General features: G+C 35.9%; 1 protein-coding gene across 1 annotated transcript in view; it reads left to right on the forward strand.

Moving 5' to 3' along the window:
* Nucleotides 1-3,523: 3,523 nt before the first annotated feature.
* The window catches only part of slc16a1b (solute carrier family 16 member 1b), a 31,262-nt gene continuing 10,794 nt past the window's right edge, over nucleotides 3,524-23,991 (forward strand). The window contains exons 1-2 of the mRNA XM_051117860.1: nucleotides 3,524-3,680; nucleotides 18,690-18,982. Coding sequence (XP_050973817.1) covers nucleotides 18,766-18,982 — 217 coding nt within the window. The 5' untranslated portion in view covers nucleotides 3,524-3,680; nucleotides 18,690-18,765. The remainder of the gene's footprint in view (nucleotides 3,681-18,689; nucleotides 18,983-23,991) is intronic.

Raw genomic sequence — 23,991 nt, forward strand, 5'->3', positions numbered from 1 at the left:
GGTTAAAGTTCCCACCTCTGATCTGTTCAAACAGAGACGGGTCATTCTACATCTGCAGTAGTGAAAAAATAACAGATAGAGGGAGAGGATCTGTGCGGGAACGTGTTGATTCTGTGAAATAAGGAAAATACACACTCTCAGAACAAAAAGCTGTTTTGATGTATTTCAAATGTTGAAAAAGATGACACTAGATCTTTAATTGCATAGACAAACCACACATTTTCTTTTGTGTTCCACAGAAATCAAATGAGTCTACAGTTGAGGTCAAAAGTTCACATCCACATTTCAGAATCTGCAAAAGTTTGCCAGACAGCTGTAAATCTGACTGCACCTTAAGCCTAACCAAAGCCAAATTATGTTATCTATTTTTCTGGCTTATCTAAGTCTCGGCTTTGACACTTATCATCAAATAACTATTGTCTGCCAAGAAAATATATTACCTGTGAAGTCAGAGCTTTTAATAAAGGCACTGATGGGTGTGTCTGATTCTGATAAAGCTGTGCGCATGATCTTTGAACCCTAAAAGATTATGAAACCAGGATATGCCAGTATCTGTTCTGAAAGTGAGAGTGCAAGAAAAAGAGAAACATTAGCATATGAATAATTTATTCATGCATTGAATGAATAATGGAAGTGCTAAACAACAGCAGCTAGGCAACTTTACAATTTACCATAATAAGTGTTTAAAAGGTTATAATTTCACTTTTGAATCAAGTAGATTTTGCAGATGGATTATGTTATAAATAATGATTTCACGCATATAGTGCGTGACTAGAGATCTGAGAGTTTGCACTTGTATGGATGTCCACTCCGGTTAAGTTGGAATGCTTCAGTGGGGAGTTTCCTGGAATTTCACTTTTTTCAATCCCTCCTCTTGCATTCTTCGGACGCTCAAAATGTAATAAAAAATATGGAATGTAAATAAACATCACATCTATGTTTGATGGGTCAGAATGCTGTGTTTAAGAATGTTACATCAAAACCGATCTCAGGGTGTGATATACAGGAACACACCAGGAACTATCAGATCATGTAACAAATCCTAATCCTTGCTGTCTAACATATATAAACTAACCTTTATAAACTGTAGGCCTATTGAATGTCAGTACAAATGTATCAGTAATTTCATAGTTTGGAATTCTGTGGTGAGATTCAGCAAATTAAACTTTTAATTAATCTAAACTACTCCATGTTGTGCAAAGTTTTGAGTCTTGTGTGATTAATGTGCTTTGCTGTTTATACATGCAGAAGAACTTAATTGGTTAAGAATTTTTGGCCATCATCTGTGTTTGTATGCTTGTGCACACCAGAAACATTCACATAAACAGAACAAGTGGTTTACCAACGCTTATTTCCACATACTTCTTTCATTTCAGTATGCTTTTATATGGCAGTCTCCGATTCAGTATGAAGGAATTTGTTCTCTTTGCTGCCATGACTGGAGCCCATGCCTATTAACAAAAGACTAATTAATCTCTACTGGTGCAGCACAGCAATTTCACATGCTGTCAACTGGAAATGAAAGAAAGCTAGACAGCAGGGTATTGGTGAATACAAGGAAGCTACACACATTCTCTTAGATATCAACTAGACATTAAATAGCTTACATCTAATCGTCTTTTCAGTTTACTTAAGCAGAAAACTTACATTAAAGGGGTCATGACATGGATTTTTCATTATTTTAATATGTTGCTTGAGGTTTACTTATAATGTTAATAAAGTGTTTTGCACAATGGTGAATTGATTATTTTTCATTGTTTTTAAGGGGCGGGTCCTTTAGGCTTGTCAGTAATCTGCCACTGTTATGATTGGCTAACGTCATTGCATAGGAAACAGTATCAACGTCCCATCGCATTCGAATGTTTTGAAACATAAACAAAATAAAACAGTCATTTCCAGACAAAGCATTATGAAACCATTTACTTACAGTTTGTGGTGCAGCTACAGTCAGATCTAGTTCCGCTTCATCTTTCAACAAATGTTTCTTTGTGAACTCTCCATGACACTTCTCAATACTCCAAACAAGCCTCTGATGCGATCCGGGATGCCATTAAAAATAAACTATCCACGAACCAAATGCGTCAAAATGAACGTTCTTTCACTCTATTTGTCCTATTGACGACAGCCTCATGCGCGTGGACTGTGTCAGAAAGCGAACACGCATCTGTATACTGAATCTAGTGTAGAAGATAGCGGCAGTGATTGTAAATTTATTTGCTTTTGCCGCAACACGCTGCTCGCATTCAACGTAATCAAGTGTCAGCCATTAAGCAACTGAATGCCAGTGGGCGGGGCCTATGGTGAGAAGAAGACTATTCATTGATGTTTTGCACTGGAGGCAGTGTTTATGTAAATGACTGCGCCCGGGTGACGTCACCTTGCGCCTCGGATCCAAACAAGCCGTGTTATTAATTACTCAGCCTCGTGTTGTTCCAAACCTGTAAGACGGGGTGCCCAACCCTGTTCCTGGAGATCGACCTTCCTGCAGAGTTTAGTTCCAACCCTAATTAAACATACCTGTCTATAACTATCAAGTGCTCCTTCACATCCTAATTAGCTGGTTCAGGTGTGTTTGGTCAGGGTTGGAGCTGAACTCTGCAGGAAGGTCGATCGCCAGGACCACACTGTAAAAAACAATTTGTTGAGTCAACTTAAAATAACTTGTAACCTGGCTGCCTTAAAATTTTAAGTTCAGTCAACTCAAAAAAAGTTTATTCAACTTGAAATGCTAAATAATACTAACAATTTAGATATTTGAGTTGAATCAACTTCAAATTTTAAGGCAGCTGGGTTACTTACCCATCTGTTAAGTTTAGCAAACACAAATATCTAAGTTGTTACTCAGTACAACTTAACATTTCAAGTTGACTAAACTTATTTTAGTCGACTGAACTTAACATTTTAAGGCAGCAGGGTAACAAATTATTTTAAGCTTACTCAACAAATTGTGTTTTTTTATTTTTTACAGTGCAGGGTTGAGCACCCCTGCCGTAGGACCTTTGTTCGTCTTCGTAAACACAAGATATCTTTGGAACACAGTATATCTTCAAAAATATCTTAATTTGTGTTTTGAAGATGAACAAAGGTCTTACTGGTTAGGAACTACATGAGGGTGAGTAATTAATGACAGAATTTTCATTTTGGATGAACTTTAAAAGCATGACATTCAACGTAAATATTTATGCTACTTGGTAAATATGTTATTATTTTTACCTTCTCATTTTACTGTATTTTAAGGAATGTTTAGATAAAGGATTTTCAACACGTTTCAGTGTTGAACACATCTTTAAAAGTTCATCTTCCACTTATCTTGTCTTTTTACATTTTTTTTCTCGTTATCATTTAAATTACAGTACTATTGTAAATCATTAATAATAATATATAGCTTAAGCTTAAAAAGGTCCCGGTGAGGTTTTAACATCACGGTCAAAGTCGTAACTCTTCGTGTCCTTGTAATTGGACACTATTGCACCACAGCGGCCATGAAAACGTACAGCCGTTGTGAGCATGCGCAGCAGGATTTTGTATGAAGGCGAGTCGAGCGGATGGAAAAAGCACACCACATATCCACGAATCCACGGGGCCATTCAGAGCTCTCCATGCTCCTCAGTGAACAGGAGCCGCACGTTGCAGACGGATAGCGCGAACTTACAACCGGAGTTGGTGAATGAAAAGCGCAGGTATGTGTTTCATGAGCGTATTTGCAAGCGTGTTTTATGGATAACATGGTCCTACTGGTGAGAGATGGGGTGCATTTAGATGAACACAATAAAGTAACCTGAACTCTGGAGGGTGCAGGCAACAGTCTTTGTGATCGTCTCTCAGTGTTTCGGGTACGTTACAACATTCGCGATGTCGCAGTACGCGCAGACTTGATGGAGACATCGTGGCGATGTGAGACAGACTGGTGGGTGTATAGGGAGTTTGTGAGCCACCATCATCGGAAAAGACCCTTAACACCAAGGAGCGGATCTCCATTGTTACCTTGCTCGCTTTTCTCGCCTTTTGAATCTACTTCTACGCGCGTGTCACGCACTCACGTGCGCAATGGGGTGATGATATGAAAGGAAAAAAGTGAAGCTAAATAGTTTTTTAACAGTTGTTAAAAACAGCATCTGTTTGCCTTGTGTCTTTTTGAATCATTTTAGCATATATTTAAAGATGGAGTGTTTATGAGGATTTTATTATGTCTGCAATAAAACCTGATGAGATGTCTACCTACAAGGGATTTTGCATCATAGCAAAGTGTAGTGTTTTATAGTAGTTCCAAAAATTCCATCTAGGCAAGCACTTAATTGATTTTTGAGACATATTAAGTAGATATTGAGTAGGTTGTTTTTCAGACAAAATTTCTGTAGTCCTATTTCTTCTCAAGAGTAAATAAAAACACTGATGGTTTGAGTTCTGAGTACTTGAATTAAGCTAAATTATAAATATGATTTCATTTGTCAAAGGAAAATGCCACTTTGAATAACCAAATAAAAGTTCTAAGCAAACTCCACACTGCTTCCACTAGTATGGGTCTGAAATGCTAAAACTAAAATACTAACTTTATAAACTGTATAAAGTTGTTTTTAGACAATGGAATCCTATAAAATAGAATCTGATTTCATTTATCAGCTTTTTATTGCGGGTGAAGGTTTCAACGTCTATGAAGTTGCATCACTGGTGTCATCATGCTAACCTCACAAGGTTAAATGTAAGTCACCCCAGATTGAATCAAATAGATTCCTATTCAATTTAAGGACTTGCATGGAGAAGAACAATGGCTGGTAAAGAGATAGCAGAGAGATCAGATTGTTTTATGGTGCACAATTAGTGCCGCTCAAGACTTTGTAGTACGAGATACAGGTATTTTCATGCCAAGAAACCTGATATGAATTTGAGTCTGTGGAAAGTGAATTCAAGTGTAAGATGTACACCTATTACCCGAATTGTATTTAAAAATGAGTTTACAAAAGAGCAACTTCTGATGCAACTTCATGTTAAACGTTTGCCCTCATTGTGGGTGTGACCATAGTCTCCCATCAGTGAAACTGGGTCTGTGACGTTTAGTTGTAATGTTTGCTTAAAAGTCCAATTGACAAGGCTGTTTTTGTGTTCTTAGAGATCGAGTTGACTGACGTAACTGAGGTGGTTTGACGTAAAGTTCATCGGTCACGTCTGATTTGTAATTGATCAGAAATTGACACAAGGACAAACGTTGAGGTTGTGGAATGGAGAGAAACGGGTTCAGTGATTTAAATGGATCACAAGACCAATAAAAAGATACGCGTTTGAATCGATTTGTCCAGGATGCCGAACTGCCTCCATCTAGCACACAGTTATGGCTATTGTATTTCTTTACAGGTATTGTTTACTGATGTTTGTTGCTTAGACAACCACAAACTAATTATAGTGTAGTTCTATGAAAGTTTTGGCAGATTTACATGTATAGTCTTGCAAGTGGTGTTTGGTGGTGGTTTGCATGTGCACGTGCGTGTGGTTTAGTGTCCTTTTACGAGGTGGCAGTTGGATGTGACAGAAAGGTCGTTCTATTGTTGGATAGCTATGAACTGTTGCATATCAGAGATTTTAATCACGTCCTCTTTTTGAGTGCACCAAGTCGATGGTTGTGACATTCAGTCCTGTTAGTGAATGTATTGGGTAACCTAAAGGTTGCGGTTTGATGAAAGATGAAACCAAGATGAAGTGCTCAAGAGGGATATGTAATGAGCTTAAAGATGTGGCCACTCATTAGTTAGAGGGTGAGAAGTCAAGTTGAAGAAAGGAAAGGAGATTTGAATGAGAAAGGTGTGAATGGCTTAGGGCAGGTCTGTCTGGCTATTCCACTGTTGCTTTGATGGTAATTGTTTTTACCATAAAATTCCACTGTGTGTTTAGGGAAATTTTACAGGAATGCTAAAGGGTTAAACACTTGTCCAACATCATTAAAGTAGTGGTTCTTAACCTATTTGACTCCAAAGCCCACCATCCATAACAATATTCATAAGCCCCAGATGGAGAAATAAAAAATAAATGTATTCACAGAACCCCTAAATATACTTTAGAGCTTGTCCTATGTAGTAAAATGTATACATTGTTAAAAAAAAATCCATGGAGTTTAAAATTCCAATAAAATTCCAGTCTGTCTTATTATAAATCATTTTAAGCTGTCTTAAAGCCCCTTGTAAGTTTCCTGAGGCCTCAAAATTTACCTTAAAATTTACTTACCCCCGTGTTGTTACAAACTTGAATGGCTTTTTTTTTCTTTCCGCTGGCGGGAAGAAGAAAATTAGAAGTCTTTTCTTCAGAGCTCGTTTTACATGTAATTACAATAAAGAAGAACTTTCATTCTGTTCCGCACCCAAAACTATTCTATGGCTTAAGAAAACTTAAGTATATCAGGTTTTGTATGGAAAGTTTTTGTAGCTTTTTTTGATTTGAGGTTTTGAAAGCTACACTCCCCATTAATTGTCATTATTAAAGTAATTTTCATATCTGGGTTGAAATATTGCTTTAACTCAGAGCCGGTCCTCACATGTAAATGCTTAGTGTGCGCCAGTCAATGTTTCCTCATCAGAGTCCTCAGGAGACAGATGTTGTGTATTCAGAAACCAATGGATTGCTTGGGAGTGTTTAAACCCTCCTCTCAGGCCTCGAGACTTTGAGGGCAAGTGATGTTAATGTCCTTATGTACGTGTAAGTGCCTGTTAAATAGTTTTTGATTGCTATTTTTTTTGTTGCTGTGTGGGTGCTACTTGTTTCACGGTTAATAATTGATTAGGGTCATAAGGAATGGCTCTTTGTTAATAAATGATTGTGGGCCCACATTTAGATTTCCATCAGGTGTTATATATAGAGCAGTCAACTGTTTATAGAAGCAAATAACCTGATTTGAATGTGTGTGTGCGTGTATGAATGAATAAAGTATGTCATTCAGTACCATCCTTGCTTCTTTGCTGAGAGTGAGAGAAGAGTGACTGTGAAAAATGCCATCAGTCTGACAGACTTTACAAGGCCTTAGGCTTCAATGAACTGTAAAACCTGTAGTTCACCCTTTTTCGAAATGAATGTCAGCAAAATTTGTAAGTGCAAGTCTGGTTTCTGATCAAAGGCCACAAATTGATTTTGTGTATGATGCACTTGTCAAATAAATGTTAGGCATTTCCTGTCAGATTTCTTAAGAAGAGGAAACGGTGTCGAGATTTCTTCAGGGTTGTTGCAATAATATCCCAGAAATTAAAATGTGTCTGAGTAAGAAATATTTACTCGTGTTGTCAAGGGTGAAAAATTTAGTAAAGACACTAAGGACACGTTTCTACCAATATCCAGTGACTACGAAATTGTCCCTAGCAAGAATTTTGAGCAAAAAATTAAATATGTAAAGGTTTTTGTAATTTTGGATGCATCTGAAATATGTCATAACTTTTAAAGTTAAATACGTACGTTAGAAAACTGCTCACTTGTAAGGACGGACATTTAAAGACCCCAATATACTTAATGCGAAATCGAAAAATGAACTGATGTGACGTCATTTTTTAAAAAATTTGGAAACGGCTTGTCGAAGCGAACTTTCAGAAAAGTTTGTCCCGGCCGCTAAACACCTTCGTACTACTGCTGATTGGGGCTGCACAATAAATCGCATGGGATTGTCATGCACACTTCATCAGTAAAGATGGTTCTGTGATTAGTAGTAACTCTATGACTCTGTGTATTAAATGCTGCTCTATCTGAATGCACATGATGGAGATTTAGTACTAATCACAGAACTGGCTTTACTGCTGCTCACGTATTTCGAACTGCGCTTTGTTCTTTAACTAAGAACAAAAAGTTTTGAGTATATAGGGGCCTTAATGTGTGGGCAGGGTAAGAACATAAGGTTGCCTAAACTGTGTTGCACACTGGACAAGACACATAAATTCAAGACCGCAGTCCAAAACAGTTAATCTAATCACCAAACAGGCAAAAGTTCACTTTAGGAATGAAGTTGCATCATTGACTTTGAAGTACGGTGTTTGACAGAACGGCAAACAAGAAAGAAAAAGCGTTTTCTAGATATTCTAGATTATTTTACCTCTCATATAAAGCATACTGTGGAAGACTGTTTTTGCCACTGAATTAATGCTTAAATGCATGACTGTTTTGCCAGTCATTATTACATATTCAGGTCTTTAGCGACCCGGACCTATATATGCAGCACGGATGGATCTCTAATTTCTGCAATAGCAAAAAACTCTTGTTATTTTAAGAACAATTACAGAGGAATAAAATCAAACCTATTTTGTTACCTTTTGAAACTTAGAAGGGTTAAATTTAAGCAGATGATTTTACCATCACTCATATTCGCGATCTCAACCATTTTCGCAGGACTATCATTTTCACTGACTTCAAAAGTGATCGGTGGCAGCTTATTCACCACATCCACCATCAAATAAGTGACATTTATATTTTTTTGCATCCAGTATATGCTCTGCAGGAAAGCCATTTAAACCAGTTCAATTTTTGCTGATGATATTCTTTTGTTTTACGCCTGCGATAATTATGAGTGAAACATCACGTCATTACTGTCTATTAAACAGCTAGAGGAATAAAGGTGAATTGCATGTATTTAGTCATCAGATATTTACATATTTTTCCGCACAAAAAAAATACTTCCGCTATTACACACCTCGGGTATGGCAACCGTATACACTTGTTTTTTTTTTTTTTTTTTTTTTTTTTTTTTTTTTTTTTTTTTAAAAAGTTAATCAGAAAACAGACTTTTTTTTTTATATTTTATTTTTTTTTTTCTTGTTTTATTGTTTATAATGAATAACTCTGTCAAACTTTAAAAAATGAAGAAGGGAGAGGGTAGTAAATGACGTACCAGGTTGCTAAATACCCGAGGTATTTCTCAGAATTGTGACATAAACTTGCCATTGCCAGTTATGCTGTCCAATTTTGAGAAGAAAAAAACCTTATATCTCACAATTCTGACTTTGTTCCCAATTGCGTGTTATAAAGTCAGAAATGCAAGATGTAAACTCTGAGAAAAAGATAAGCAAGATATAAAATGCAATATATAAAAAAGTCTGAATTGTGAGTGTGACTCGTAATTCTGGCTTTATAACTGGCAATTGCAAGTTTATGTCACGCAATTCTGATAAAAAGTTGCAATTACCTTTTTTGTTTGTTTTTTTTATTCAATGGCAGATACAGGCTTATATGGCATACAGACTTTATTGAAGCCTCAGAAGGACAAATGTTTTGCTGAAAAATGTGCAATACATAATCGTCCAGCCTAGGATGAAGTCATTATTAGGGTTGGGTATCATTAGAATATTATCGATTCCGATTCTGCTTATCGATTCCGATTCTTTTCGATACCAATGTGAATAAAAGATGATATCAAGCGTATTTATTCTGTTTCTTTTTTTTGCTAAACATTCAGTTGCAGCTGAATACTGTAAACAAAAACCAGCAGGCTACATAAAAACAAGATTCACTTAAGAGCTGTTTGCAAAGTGGAGCTGTGTATTTCTGAATAAATTAGATTGTTGTTGTTGGTGGTTTTTTTTTTTTTTTTTTTTTTTTTTTAAAAGGAAGTTGTGGTTCTCATATGATTCTGAAGAAAAAAACATTAGACAACTAAACAAAATCACATGTAGGCCTAATTATAAGTAAATGATTCATAACAACGTAATCGATAAGTCTTTAACATTGTTTGGAATGTCAAATTAACTTTCAAAAGGATAATTTACTCTATTTTGATCTCTGCTGTACATATCAGAGTTTATATCCAGAGTATGACATGACATACATACATGACAACGGCTCTCTTTATCACACTGGTTGTACACTGTGCGGAAGAAAGTTTGAGGAATTAAACAGATGAATCATTGTAATTTAGGAACAGAATCAAGATTGGAATTTGAATCATGTTTATGATCTTTCAATCTTTTAAATTAAAATGCTTTGTCATATTGGTAGTGACACATCTATTGCAACATATTTAGCTTATCACAAATATTATAAGCTTTTTATAAGCTATTACTTTGCTTTTTCGACTTTGATCACTAGTGATCAAAGATTAGTGGTCCTGGCAGATCGCTAGGTCGGGTCCTCACAGATGGGGAAAAAAATAAAAATTCAATAGGCAGAATCGAAATTTTAATTTAACAAGAAGTATCCGATTCCTGACCTTACGTATCCGATTCTGGAATTATGTACGTTAACAAAAATCTGGAACAAATTAGTCCTTATGTTTCTTTTCTACTGTGGAGCACCAAAGGAGAAATTAAAATTGTGCTCTGGTTGTTCCTTTCTATTTACCTACCCTGTTAAAAAACAGCTAAAACCAGCCAACCAACTTAGGTCATCCAGCCTGGTCTTAGCTAAAACCAGCTACTTTCATCTTAAACCATCTTAAACCAGCTTAAACCAGCATGAATCAGTTCTCTCACTTTCAAAAACATTAAGACTCAAATTTCAATATATTCAACATGAAATTATAGTATGGGTTTAAAAGTCTTGGAATGTGGCGATTCCTTCAGCACTGCTTTACCAAAAGGTTTTTTTGTGTGTGCAAGTCAGTCATACAGGTTTGGAATGACATGGCAAGACTAGTCGCACTATTTAAATGTTCAGTATGACTGAAAAATGGTCCTTCTCTCAAAATCTCAAAAGAGATTTTGACATGATGTCTTCAACCTAAATTACTATGCTTGAAGGGCCTAAGAACAAATTTTATCATACTTTCTGCTGAATTTTTGACTATTAAATGACTAACCAGTAACGCTTGTAAATTCCCAGTCCAAGATGTTTCAGGAAACATTAATTTCCTGCTTTTGATATGCAGCCAGCTGTGATGATGCATTTATTGTCCTTGGTCAGATAAGATGATTAACCGAAGGGTTTAAAACACTTCTAAACTGATACGGGCAACACTAGCTTCTGACTTACTGAATACTACACAGTGTACTTTGATTTTAAGTGGCGCATGTACAGTGCATGTCCAGTCCAGTCCATCTGGATAGTTAAAATGGTTATTTCACATTATGTCTTAACTTTGGGCAGTCCAATCTTGAGTCATATAATGAGTCAAAGACATTGCACCATCACAGTGAATATAAAATGTAAAACAGAGCATGTTGTATCGTGGGATACAGTATCCCCCCACATTTTTGATGTCATAGCTGCAGAAAATTAGCATGGTAAGCACAATTATGAAATTCAGCGATAGTTAGAGAAGTATGGTGTTCTGAACATAGCCAAGGGCTCTCATTATAATGGCAACTGTAAACTGACTGAACTGTTGGCAGATGTTTATAGCATTTATAGCTCTAGACAGCTGTAATTGGCTATGTTTAAACCCTTATAGTCTCTAAGTGAGTGACTGCGTCATCCATTTTTAAAATCTTATATAATGCATCTAACCGTATAAACATTCCAGCAAGGTGCATTTGGTGTTTACAAATTATTTGTTGAAGGTTAAATTGTAGGTTTGTTTAGATTCACTACAGCAATATATTTAAAATTCTTGGGGTTTCGTTATTCTTTCGAGCATCTGAGAAATGTGTTCTCACGTCCAGCATAATTAAAGCTTCGGGTTAGATGATAGGTTTATTCTCTGTGATCTGTTATGGTCAGTGTCAGAGAGGAGTGGAAAATCCACTTCTGCAAATGTATGTGAACCATCTGGAGTTTGGAAATAGACTAAATGTCACCTGTGTAACAGATTGAGGTTATAGATTGGATACAGTATTTGACATGTAATTTTGTTCAGTCTGATTTAACATCATATGCATATACAAATAGTTGAACCTTGGGGGATGGATGAATTTAATGTAATTTAATTAATGCTGGCTGATGATGGATCATCTATCAACTGAGTGGTTGACCATTCTGACCTCTCTCAACTTGAGATTTAAACACAGCACCTGACCTACATAGATTGGACGTCTTAATGGACATTTGCTCCCTTTTAGTGCTGATCTCTTGTCTCTTGTCAAAAGCACAAGACCATCTTCTCTTAACCTATGACTAGTCAGCATCCTGCAGCTCCCAGTGGAGAAATATTAGGCCTTAACCTTTACTGCGGAGAGCCTGACTGATACATACACACACACACACACACACACACACACACACACACACACACACACACACACACACACACGTCCACAATGGAGAGCAGTTTAGGACATCCACAGCTTCCCAGGAGACCACTGAACCAGTAGCATGTCCAGTACTTGGGTCTCTGGAGAAAAGAGCCTCTTCATGGCTTAATTGGGCCATGCTGAAGCATGCTGGGAGATTTACAGACTATTTAATATTAGCCTGGTTTTCATGGTCCTTAAAAGGAACCCGTAAACAATTTAAAGAGATTAAAACAAGCAGATTTCCACAGTGCCTTCCAAAAGTATTTATACACCATTTTTTCATGATTTATGATGCAGCCTTATGTTAAACTGCTTTAAATTACTTTTTTCCCCACATCAGTTTAGTTTGACACAGAGGAAAAACAGATTTGTGACAACTTTACAAATTTATTAAAAAAACAGAACACTAAAGTAAGTACATTTAATATGTATTCATACTCTTAACTCAGTACTTGGGTGAAGCATCTTTACAGCCATAAGTCTTTGCATATCTACATTTGGCAATTATCTGCCATTCTTCGCCTCACCTCTTCTTCTCTCAAGCTCTGTCAGCTTGGATAAGGGCTGGCAGACATTTTCAGGTTTCTCCAGAAATATTTGATGGCATTCAAGCCAAGGCTGTGGCTGGGCCACTCAAGGACATTCATAGAATTGTCTATAAGCCACTCTTGCTGTGTGCTTAGGGTCATTGTCCTGTTGGAAGGTGAACCTTCTGCCCAGACTGGGTTTTCATTAAGGCTATCTCCAATATTTTGGTGCATTGAGCTTTCCTTCTACTCTGACGAGTTCCTCAGTCCCTGCCACTGAGAGATCGATCCACACCATGAGGCTGCTCCCAGCACACTTTAGTTTTGTGATGGTACTCTGCAGGGTGATGAGCAGTGCTTGGTTTCCCTCAAACATGATGCTTGGAATTGAGTTCATTAGACCAGAGAGCCTTGTTCCTCACAGTCAGGGTCCTTTAGGTGCTTTTATGCAAATTTCAAGTGGGTTTCATGTGTCTTTACTGAGGTGAGGCTTGAGTTTGGCCACACCGCCATAAAGACCGGATTGTTGCAGTGACGTTTGTCCTTCTGTAAGTTTCTTTCATTTGCATATGATCATGGAGCTCAACTAGAGTGACCATCAGCTTCTTGGTCACCAGTCTAACCAAGCCCCCTCTCCTTCAATTGCTCAGTTCAATGCCAGCTCTAGGAAGAGCCCTGGTTGTTCCAAGCATCTTCTGTTATGGGTAATGGAGGCTACATGCTTCGGTGAACCTTCAATGCAGCAGAATTTGTTTCTGAACTCTTCCAGATCTGTGCCTTGTCACAATCCTGTTTCTACAGGCAGTTATTTTGACCTCAGGGCTTGTTTTTTTTGTTCTGATTTGCATTTTCAGCCGTTGGACCTTTTTTGGGAGGTGTGTGCCTTTCTAAATCATACTCATTCAAATGAATTTACCACAGTTTAACTCCACTCGAAATGTAGTAACATCTACATGCGATAGTATCCAGTGTCCCAGGTATGAATACTTATGCAATGGAAACATTTCAGGTTTTTATTTACAAGTTGTTACAAACCTGTTTTTAGTTGTCTTTGTTTTATAGAGTGTAGATTGATGTGGAAGAAAAGTGATTTAAAGCAGTTTAACATAAAGCTGCAACATAAAACAACGTAAAAAAAATGGAGTGTGAATACTTTTGCAAGGTATTGTAAATATGGACACATACTGCAAATATGTTGCAGTAGTCTTGTGCTGATTTTAAATGCTTTTCTGACCCTTGAATATTACAACATGGTGATTCTTCAGTAACCAGAAGCATTAATCTTTTCTTATGTTTTTTGCAAGGTTGTCATACACTTTATTAATGATTTATAAGTAACTGTATGTCAGTTAAGCTACACTGCCCTTATGAGGGCATATGCAAAGTCAGTGGAAAACAAAAACGCTTATTTAGGCCATAGCACACATGCCTTAGTCTTTCACATCTCAGATTTCAGCATGATTAAATGCATACGTTTCCACAGTATTAAAAGAACAGCGGGTAGGAATGCACAAGTCTTAAGTGTGAAGTGAACTGGCTCCAGCTGATCTGGTATTCTGCTGGGGTTTTGGTCCCTCACAGGCCTCGTTGAAGTGTGTTAGGAAACAGATCAGCACTTTAAAGTACGCAAGCCTGTGGATGTTTCGAAACTCGGAAGATTTATTGTCTTCATGTAAGAGCACACTGGCATCCACTTTAAAAAAACAAAACAATTATGAATCCTCAACTTGTGAAGGTGATTGGCAGATTTGCTGACCAATTAGGATGTAGAGGAGGGGTTAATAGATCACTTCATTGGCCAACCAAACAGAAGTTAGTCATCAGTAAGACATGGGGAAGTTGGAGAGCCTGGTATCACCCATCTCGATTCTCGATTTGTTCCCAGAACAATCCAGCTAGTGTCGTTTGACTGCAGATGTTTGTATATTAGACAGCATAAATACAAGAGTTTGGCATCACATACTGAATTGAAACGGTCGCAAGTTGATTTAAAATCTAAATTTTCTTAATGCGGGTTTCAGGTCTGTTTGTGAACATTTGTTCAGAAACAAAAAGTAAAATGGTTTGCACATGGCAATTCACATTGAGTTGTACTTTTTTGGACTATAATTTAAGATTGGCAACATAAAGAAGATAGTATAGTTGTGGAAGCTGTTCTCTGACATTGTGGGAGTTTCTTTCTCGGAACGTGAGTGCTGAGGATTTCAGTGTTGGCAGTGATGTAAAATGTGTCTTAAATGTTAAAGAGTAAACAGCTGCTAGATATTTCGGCATCTCATAAATCATTGTTATCTGTGCAACTTTCCAATATTTTGGCTGTGTATAACATCATAAGAGCTCTTTTAAGAACATAATGTGCCCTAATGTCAGAAGAGAGATGTACCTTTAAAGTAAAAGCCAAGTGGCTTAATATGCGGTAACAGTTAGTCTCAGTCTGTCTCTTGAACTTTTGGCAACTGAACTGACACACATGACACACATTGTTTAGCACCAGCTGACGTCGTCAGCCCTCACTGTACTGTTTGTGCTGACAAACACTGCTCACTGCGCTCGATTTCACCAAAAATGACCCCAAACGTATAAACTTCTCCTTCACGCTCTGAATGGCGGGAGTGTACTTCACACCCTCATGATTTTAGCGTTTTCAGACATGCATCAGCAGGCCTTGACGATTCCCATGATTCTGCAAATATCATATGACCTTATTCTTAAACCGGTTTAAAACCAAAAGAAAATGCACTGGCATGCTTGGTCACACATGAATTATGATATTTTCCGTTTCCCCTATGGCTAAATTATAGCTAGCTAAAAACCAAACTAGGAATGTCTTCTTTTGAACACACATTACTGGATATCATTTCTTTATTTAAAATGCCTATTATAGTGATTCACTTTGCGGAAACGTTTTGATTTATGGAAGACTGATGTGGTTGAACTGATAGTTCACCCAAAAATTTTAATTGTCATTTAGTCATTCAAACAGGTTTCAAACCTGTATGACTTACTTCCTTCTGTGGAAGAGGAAAGATGAAATTATGAAGAATATTGCTAACCAAACAGTTTTGGTTTTGATTTGACTACCATTGTGTTAGATGACCATATAAACAAAGTCAATGGAAATCCAACATTTTTAAAGGGGACATTGAATGCCCATTTTCCACAAGTTGGTATTCTTCAGGGTCTTCATTAAATGTCTGCAACGTACTTCAGTTAACATTCCTCTAGGGCTGGGTGATAAATCAATAACGGTAATTATCGCGCAATATAAATGTCCTCGACAAATGATAACAAGTTCGTTTAAATGTTTGATATAATGATTAAAAGGCAGAACAAAAGAGCATTGGTCATTTAAAATAATTAATTAGTCGTTTACCTGCTTGTATCAAAGTTTAAAGAGCGGCACTGCACAAACTTACTAGAGCAGATTCGTTCACTCGCTGGTAAGTCTCGGTCACTAAACAGTGCTGTGAGATCCAATGTGAAGCATTTGAATTCAGTGAAGAACACAGATGATACAGCGCTGACAAACAGGAGAAACACGGTGCGCAACGATACACTGAGAGGGCTCCTTAATCTACAAATCACCGTCATTTACCATAGATTTACTGTAGTAGCACTAACTGCACAGTGGTATTGTGTCAGAAATGTGGGTATATTTGTGTCAGATTATTTTATTAATGTAGACATGTATTGAAGGAGGAGTAATGGAATATAATTACAGTACTTTTTTGTGATTAAGCTATAGCATTTATTCATTTATACTAAATGCATTTAGATTACTGTTTTTCATACAAATACAGTATAGGAACCATATTACATTTTTACCATGGTATTGATGTGCTATATTTGTGGTTTTAACTGTTATCATGATCTATGGATAATACTATGGAAAAAAAGTCAGAATAATTAAATTTCACCATATAAAAATGAGGTTGCTACAACTTTTACAGAGATTGCTGATTTTGATAATGAACATAAATCTACATCTGCATCCTAACTCAAGCTACTATCAAATGTGTATTTATAAGAGACAAAAAAAAAAAGTTTTATTATTATTATTATTATCAGGCAACAAAAACCTGTTTCATGATTTGAAACAATATTACTCTTTAAAACATGCAGAACTAAGAAATATTTTTTTTCTATTAAGATATTTATTTTTTTTGAAGGAAAATGACTGGAAAAAGTGCAAAGAGTTTAAAAAATGTGAGGTGTGTGTCATGTTCTGAACATAAAGAATAGTTTAAAGCCAGAATTAACCATCTGATTTTTACAACTTTTACATTGTAGCAAAAATCTGCCTTTAAACTTGAAAGAAATAAAGTTGACATTTATCATGGTAATTATCAATATCGACTGATATGAAAAAAAAATTGTGATAATTTTTAGCCATTTCACCCATTCAGCGATTGTATAAAACACCTTTTTACCTTGTCAAGGACGGCTCTGTTCACAGCGACCATGTCTATTTTTAGACAGTTATACACTGTTATCAGCATATGTTGAAGTAGATTCGTCTCTTGTCGACTCTGAGAGAAATTGCGCCGTTAATGCAGCATTAGAAAACTTTGTCAGTTTTTTTTTTTGTTTTTTTTTACTTTCGCTTTCTGTATAGTGAATTGACTGAAGTTAAGACGTTCACTGGCATAACTAATGTGCAAAGTTTTCACGTTTCTTGTGTGATATCCATTAACTCGCCTTAACTCGCCCCCATGCGTATGTATCTTAAATGCGGGGAGACATGAAACTCGGTATGCCGCGTTGTCTGAAACACATCTCTATGTTTGTGTGCGCTTTGGGTGTGTGCAAGAACAAAGCGTTGGTGGTTTTAAATAGCTTGAACGTGTAAATTGGCAAATCAATCTGCAAATCACATGCCGAACAGTGGGTTCTGGACCTGGTTCGCACTATCACGGATCAAATGCGATCCGTTTAAGCCCTAATAGATTATATGACGGATCAGAGCAATCTTTTATTTAGTAATTTAACATGAAATCATCAGATTGTTACTCCATATCATTCACATACAGTGAAAGTACAGAATAATTAAAACAATCATTTACGCACAATAAAAACAGAGCATCATATCTATACAAATTTTCCCCAGAACGTTCTCGCGACCCGGTAGTAATTCTTCCACGGCCCGGTAGTGGATCATGACCCGGTGGTTGGGGACCTCTGGCTTATGAGACGTTGTCACTACAGCTGTTCGAGGGCAGAGAAAATTGCGGACACGTACTGGCTGAGGGCGGAAATATGCTAATACGGGGCAGTCTGTCAGCAGTTGTGGGCGGGGCCTGAGCAGTATGACATCAGATGGAAATCAAAACGGCTTGATAATTGAGACCGTTTAGGTTTTTTGGGAATTAAAAAAAAAATTCATAGTAGCCCATGAAATGCACATCGCCCCATACTTTATCTCAGTAGTTGCCTCATAGCAACTATTTGAGTGCTCAGGTAAGTTCTGCCTGGAGCCTAAGTGAGAGGGCTTAATTAAAATTTAACAAGTTACACCCATCTGTTTTATCCTCTCTGATATATTACCCTTCCTCCTCTCTGAGGCACTTGGAGAGATTTAGCCTTCGCCTCCCTGAGCTCACATACCAGCCTGAGAACATGACTTTCACGCTCAAATGAATGTTTTCTGTGCTTTGAGGCCTAAGGGACTCTGTTCACTGGAGTTAAAGACTGTGTGTTTGTGAAGGCATCTGAGCCTATTCTCAGGACTACTTGGACATTTGATGGTCGGGTCTTGTATGTTTGTGTATTTTGACATCAGCTCAGTTAAAGAGTAACCGACTAAAGCAGTTACGCTCAAACTACAAGCTGTTTACACAGGGTCCTGTGTTCACGCTTTGTTCATTCACATGCTGTACTCTTGCTCTGTCCGCGTGGATAACTTTCCCTGAATTGGATCTCATCCAGTGTGGACTAGTATTTGACAGTTCACAGGGTTCAGAAGTACTGTGTGAATCATCTCTTTCAGTCTGTGTTTGTGTGTGTTCTGCTCTAAATGCTGCTTTTTTTTTTCTCCTCACAGACTGATCCAGTGCGCTTGAAGCTCAGCTGATCCTCCTCTTCTTCGTCGTCGTTGTCGTCAGTGTGTGCGTGTAAAGATGCCGCCAGCGACAGGAGGGCCGGTGGGATACACTCCTCCAGAGGGTGGCTGGGGCTGGGCAGTGGTGGTAGGAGCCTTTATCAGCATTGGCTTCTCCTATGCCTTCCCCAAGTCCATCACTGTGTTCTTCAAAGAGATCGAGGTGATCTTCAATGCCACCAGCAGCCAAGTGTCATGGATCTCATCAATCATGCTGGCTGTCATGTATGCAGGAGGTCAGTTCCGTTTACTACTGTCACTTCTGTCCATCCTGGTACTTGCTTTGCATGAGAATGTAAATGTGTTTCCTTTTTGTATTTAATTTTTATTTAATTTTATTTTATTTCTATTTTTATTCATTTATTTTTTAATTTAATTTGTTTAATTTATTTTAATTTTATTTTTAATTTTAATTTTAATTTTAATTTTATTTATTTAATTTTATTTTATTTTGCAAATTACTCATAAATATGTTATCATACACCGTTATCAAAATAGCCATGTCTTGGATATTTTATTATATTTATAATCAGTATTTGGAGAAAGAGGAAAAAATAAGTTTAAAAGTTGGGGTTGGAGTCAATATTTGAAGTGGATCAGAAAAATTGTATGGGACATACATACATCTGTATGGGATATTTTATTCTATTCATAATCAGTGTTTGGCGAAAGAGGAAAAAGAGGAAAAAATAAGTTTAAAATCTGGGATTGGTAATATTATATTATATATTTTTATATTAAAATTATGTACTACTGTCACTTCTGTCCATCCTGGTACTTACTCTGCTTGAAAATTTAAATATATATTTTTTGTAATTTTTTTAATTTTATATACATTTTAGATTTACTTTATTTATTTTATTTACTTTATTTTTATTTTATTTTAATGTTTTTCTTTTTTCTTTTTTTTTTTTTTATGCACAAATAATCCATAAATGTGTTATCATACACCTATATGGGATGTTTTTAATATATTTATAATCAGTGTTTGGAGAAAAAGGGATAAAATGTGTTTAAAATTTGGGGTTGGTAATTTTATTATGTTTTTCCGTCACTATAATTTTTCCGACACATACAATATAATTTATTTATTTTAACTGTATTAACTTTATAAATATATTAACTTTATTTATTTATTTATTTCATTTTATTTGTTTTATTTTATTTTTTGCACAAATTACCTATAAATATGTTATCATACACCTGTATGAAATATTTTATTATATTAATAATTAGTGTTTTGAAAAAGAGGAAAAAATAAGTGTAAAATTTGGGGTTGGTAATATTATTTTAATATACTAAATATATATTATATTTATATATTTCGATTAGAAAAATTCTCTTTAATAATGTCTTTTTAATAATGCATAATGAGGTTTTGTACAAAGTAGAAATATACTAAGATCAAATACATGCATTATTAAGTACAGAGCTAATTAATAAAACATAGTTTGTACAGACAAGCAAATAAACCCAGAATATGAATGCAAAGTGAAAGTTTTTCCCCAAAGAAAACCACCATGAAGAAAATGTGAATTGTCACATTCACATTCTACTCACCTGTAGTTGTGTTTCCTCAGTAAGTTAGTTAATATCACAGTTTTAGTAAATTTTGCCATGTCTGTTTCATGTTAACAGAATTTGTGATTTGTTCACAAATACTTCTTTTGAGAGGTGATCTAAATATTCATGGCTTGAAACAGATGAAAAATTGACAGGGGTGTGCTACAGTTCAGTGGATGTTTTGGCCTCCAGGTCTCTGTGCTGGTAACATGACTGAAAACTGTAAATTTTGTGTGATGCTCCTCCTCAAGCTGTTTTATTTTTTGATTATGGTTTTGTTCCAGTTGAGGCAAATAAGGTCAGAACTGAAACACAGATGCTTAAACTCTCAAATCCTTTTTGCTACTCTTGTGCACTGCAGGGCTGAGCATCTGTTTGTTTGCTTGGATTTTTTACAAGTTTTTATATAATCAATCTGGTCAGACAGAAGCATGTTTAAACTGGTTTTTATTAACCTAGTTTCCTTTCAAGTAATCACCTAGAATGCTGTGCTAATCCAACCATTAAACCACACTTCTTTACTTCTACTGTAGTTGATTTTTTTTTTGTTGTTGTTGTTGTTGTTGTTGTTGTTTTTTTGGAAAGCACAGCAATGTAAAAGGCACACTATATCTAGCCAGGTTTGAAGGGTAGTTTGAAGAGACTGCTGGGAAGAATTTTTTGTTTGAGGTTTGAAGAGTTGCTGAGTGACTTGATGCCACACTAGGGAGGATACGAGAGTGAACTACTAGTATGAGTAATATTTGCATTGAACTTCCACGTAGGAGAGTTTGGGTGAGGACATTGTAGACTGATGACGTCACTTCCCGGAGTAAAACGTGTCTGTGGTTTCCAAGCGACTGTGCTTTCATTATGTTCATTTGCCTCTGCACGTAGGCTGAACTAAACAAAGAGGCTCTTCGAGTCACCTATAACCTATATCCTGTCTTAAACTAGTTGGTGTAAATATGCATGTCTATGAAAGGAAAAGAGCCGTTTAGTAAATGTAAATGTTAGGCAAATGAGCATGTGCTTTCATCTGATGAATGAATCTTTTTTTTTTTTTTTTTTCTTATTTCTGTCATAAGAGGCACCACATTAAATTTGGAAAATTATTTTAAACTCTGCTAACAAATATGAACAACAGGATATTATTTTACTTCCGTACACTATTGCTCAAAAGTTTGGGGTCATTTTTTTTCAGCAAGAATGCATTAAATTGATCAAAAGTGATAGCAAGGACATTGATAATGTCTGTAAAGATTTATATTTTAAATAAATGCTGTTCTTTTAAATACTTGATCATATTGAATGCTTCTTAAGTACCCAATCAGTATATTAGAAGGATTTCTGAAAGATCATGTGGTACTGAAGACTGGAGTAATGATGCTGAACATTCAGCTTTGCCAGCAAAAGAATAAATATTTTTCAAAATGTATTAAAGAGTTAATATATTTTATTTGTTTATTTTTAAGTTGAAACTGTCAAAAATTTGTTTATTACTAATATATATATATATATATATATATATATATATATGTGTATATGTGTATATGTGTATATATGTATATATGTATATAATTTTTTTTTTCTTTTTTTTTTTTTTTTTTTGACCAAGAGGTCAATCTGTGACTTTTAGACCCTCTATTGGTCAAACAGCTTGTTGCTGTAGAATTTTTTTATAGGTGAGAGTTCACCAAACTTGAACTTTAGTATGCAGCAAAATGAGAATGATCAATACCAGGGATTCCCAAACTTTTTTTGTCTGCTAAACCCTTTTGATCTGAAATATTTACTTCAGTACCCCTTTTAAAGACAATTCTGTAAAGGCAATTCACAGAATTGTTTCTAAACACATTTCAAATGTTAGAATATATTGCTGAAAACACTTTACAAAGACAGTGAACTGTGTAGTACTAAAGTGTGGCGTTAGACCATTGACGCACGATGACGCACTGGAGCTGCTGAGCATAGGCCTTCCCCAACACTATAATAACTAGAGCAAATTGGCATCAGTGGTTCACCCACTCAACAGTTACTGTCATTACTAGGGATGTAACAATATCAAAATCTCACAATACAATAATATAGTAATATGAAGTCCATGATACATTATTTATTGTGATTAATTAAAAAAAAAAAAAAAAAAAAAATAATTGGAGGGAAAAAATGAAAATTTTGTACTTTTTAAAGTTAAATTCTAATTCAGTGCACTTTGAGAGTTCAAGATTAAGTGCTCCAACCCATGTTCTTAACTAAGAAAATTAAGTCAGAAAAAAAGTCAGTGAATTGACTTCAGAGGTCGCGTTAACCGAAAATTGTCCATCATTGGTGGATTTTTTTTTTTTTTTTTTTAATTCATTTAATTTAATTTCATTTAATATCAGTGACGGGAAAAGTCTGAAGGCCGTCCTTCACTTTGACAGATTGCACTGAGGGTGATCTATTGTAACTTCTAACTGTAATTCCCACCCCTGTCTAGTTGGTGGTGAGTGCGCTCCAGTGTAGCACCACAGCACTGAATCCAGAACAAAAACAAAACTGTCACGAATCCTTTGCTATGCGTTTGATTATGCAAAGGCGAGTACACAGAAGCTACAACGATCTATCACGCCACATTAAAGAGCGCCAAAACGGTTTCATTGTTTGAATTTCCTAATTAAATGGAAATCTGAGACTGTTTCATATTAAAAGTAACAGAAAGCCTAACCTATTGCTATTTATTGGAAGGAAGGCGCACTGTGTGCTGTTCATTCATCAGCTGAAAACAGCATAGACCAAAAGTTAGATTGGGATTTAAGAATCGATATTTGTTCATCAAACTGAGAATCTGTTAAAATCAAGAAATAGTATTTTTTTTGTTGTTGTTGTTGTTGTTTTTGTTTACTCAGTATTTTTTTTTTTTTAAACACTACGCTGTCCTGTAGGTTCATGATTAAAAATTAAAATGTGAACAAAAATAAAAGCAATTTAATGCGTTATTATAATTAAAATATGGAAATTAAAATGATGGGTAATAATAGATTATGACTGAATTTTTACGACCCTGTCCGTTAAAATGAAGGACAATGTTAAAGTCTAGCACAATCTCTGATTGATTTGTACCTGAACTTTGAAGGGGATTCAGCCCTCTTTATTCGTGGTATACTGTCTGTTTAAATTACATTCACACTGGTGTTTTAGGAAGCCAAACAAATTCGAATATAATAATAATAATAATAATAATAATAAAAACAATGACAAAATGTATCTCACTGCAAATCTAATGAAACACTGTAATCATCTGCGGAGAAAATAAAGCATAAGAAGTGTTCTTTGTGTTCCCAAATGTGGGCTAAACTCAGTAAACAAGTTTACTGCATTCACTGTGAATAGAGCCGTTCTGAGGCGTGGAAAACACCAGATCATGAGCTGATCGCCTAAACGAAGTGCGCGCTTCGCTTTGAAACCCACAGCGAAAACAGGCTTGGTAAACAGATTAAGTCATATTGTGCTTTCAGGTTGTAAGTCGTTTGACAGATACTGTGCCAAAGCATAATGGCCCAAAACACAATTTTAAAGACCTTTCATGTTAGAATAAGTTTAAATAATTTAAAAAAACTACACTTTTTGCATGGAAGACCTGTCGTTTCATATCATCATGTGACCACAATAATATCGAGACAGCTTTTATATCATTCCGTAATATCAGTACATCCCTAGT

The sequence above is a fragment of the Labeo rohita genome, chromosome 8 (genome assembly GCF_022985175.1).
Source record: "Labeo rohita strain BAU-BD-2019 chromosome 8, IGBB_LRoh.1.0, whole genome shotgun sequence".
Taxonomy (NCBI): domain Eukaryota; kingdom Metazoa; phylum Chordata; class Actinopteri; order Cypriniformes; family Cyprinidae; genus Labeo; species Labeo rohita.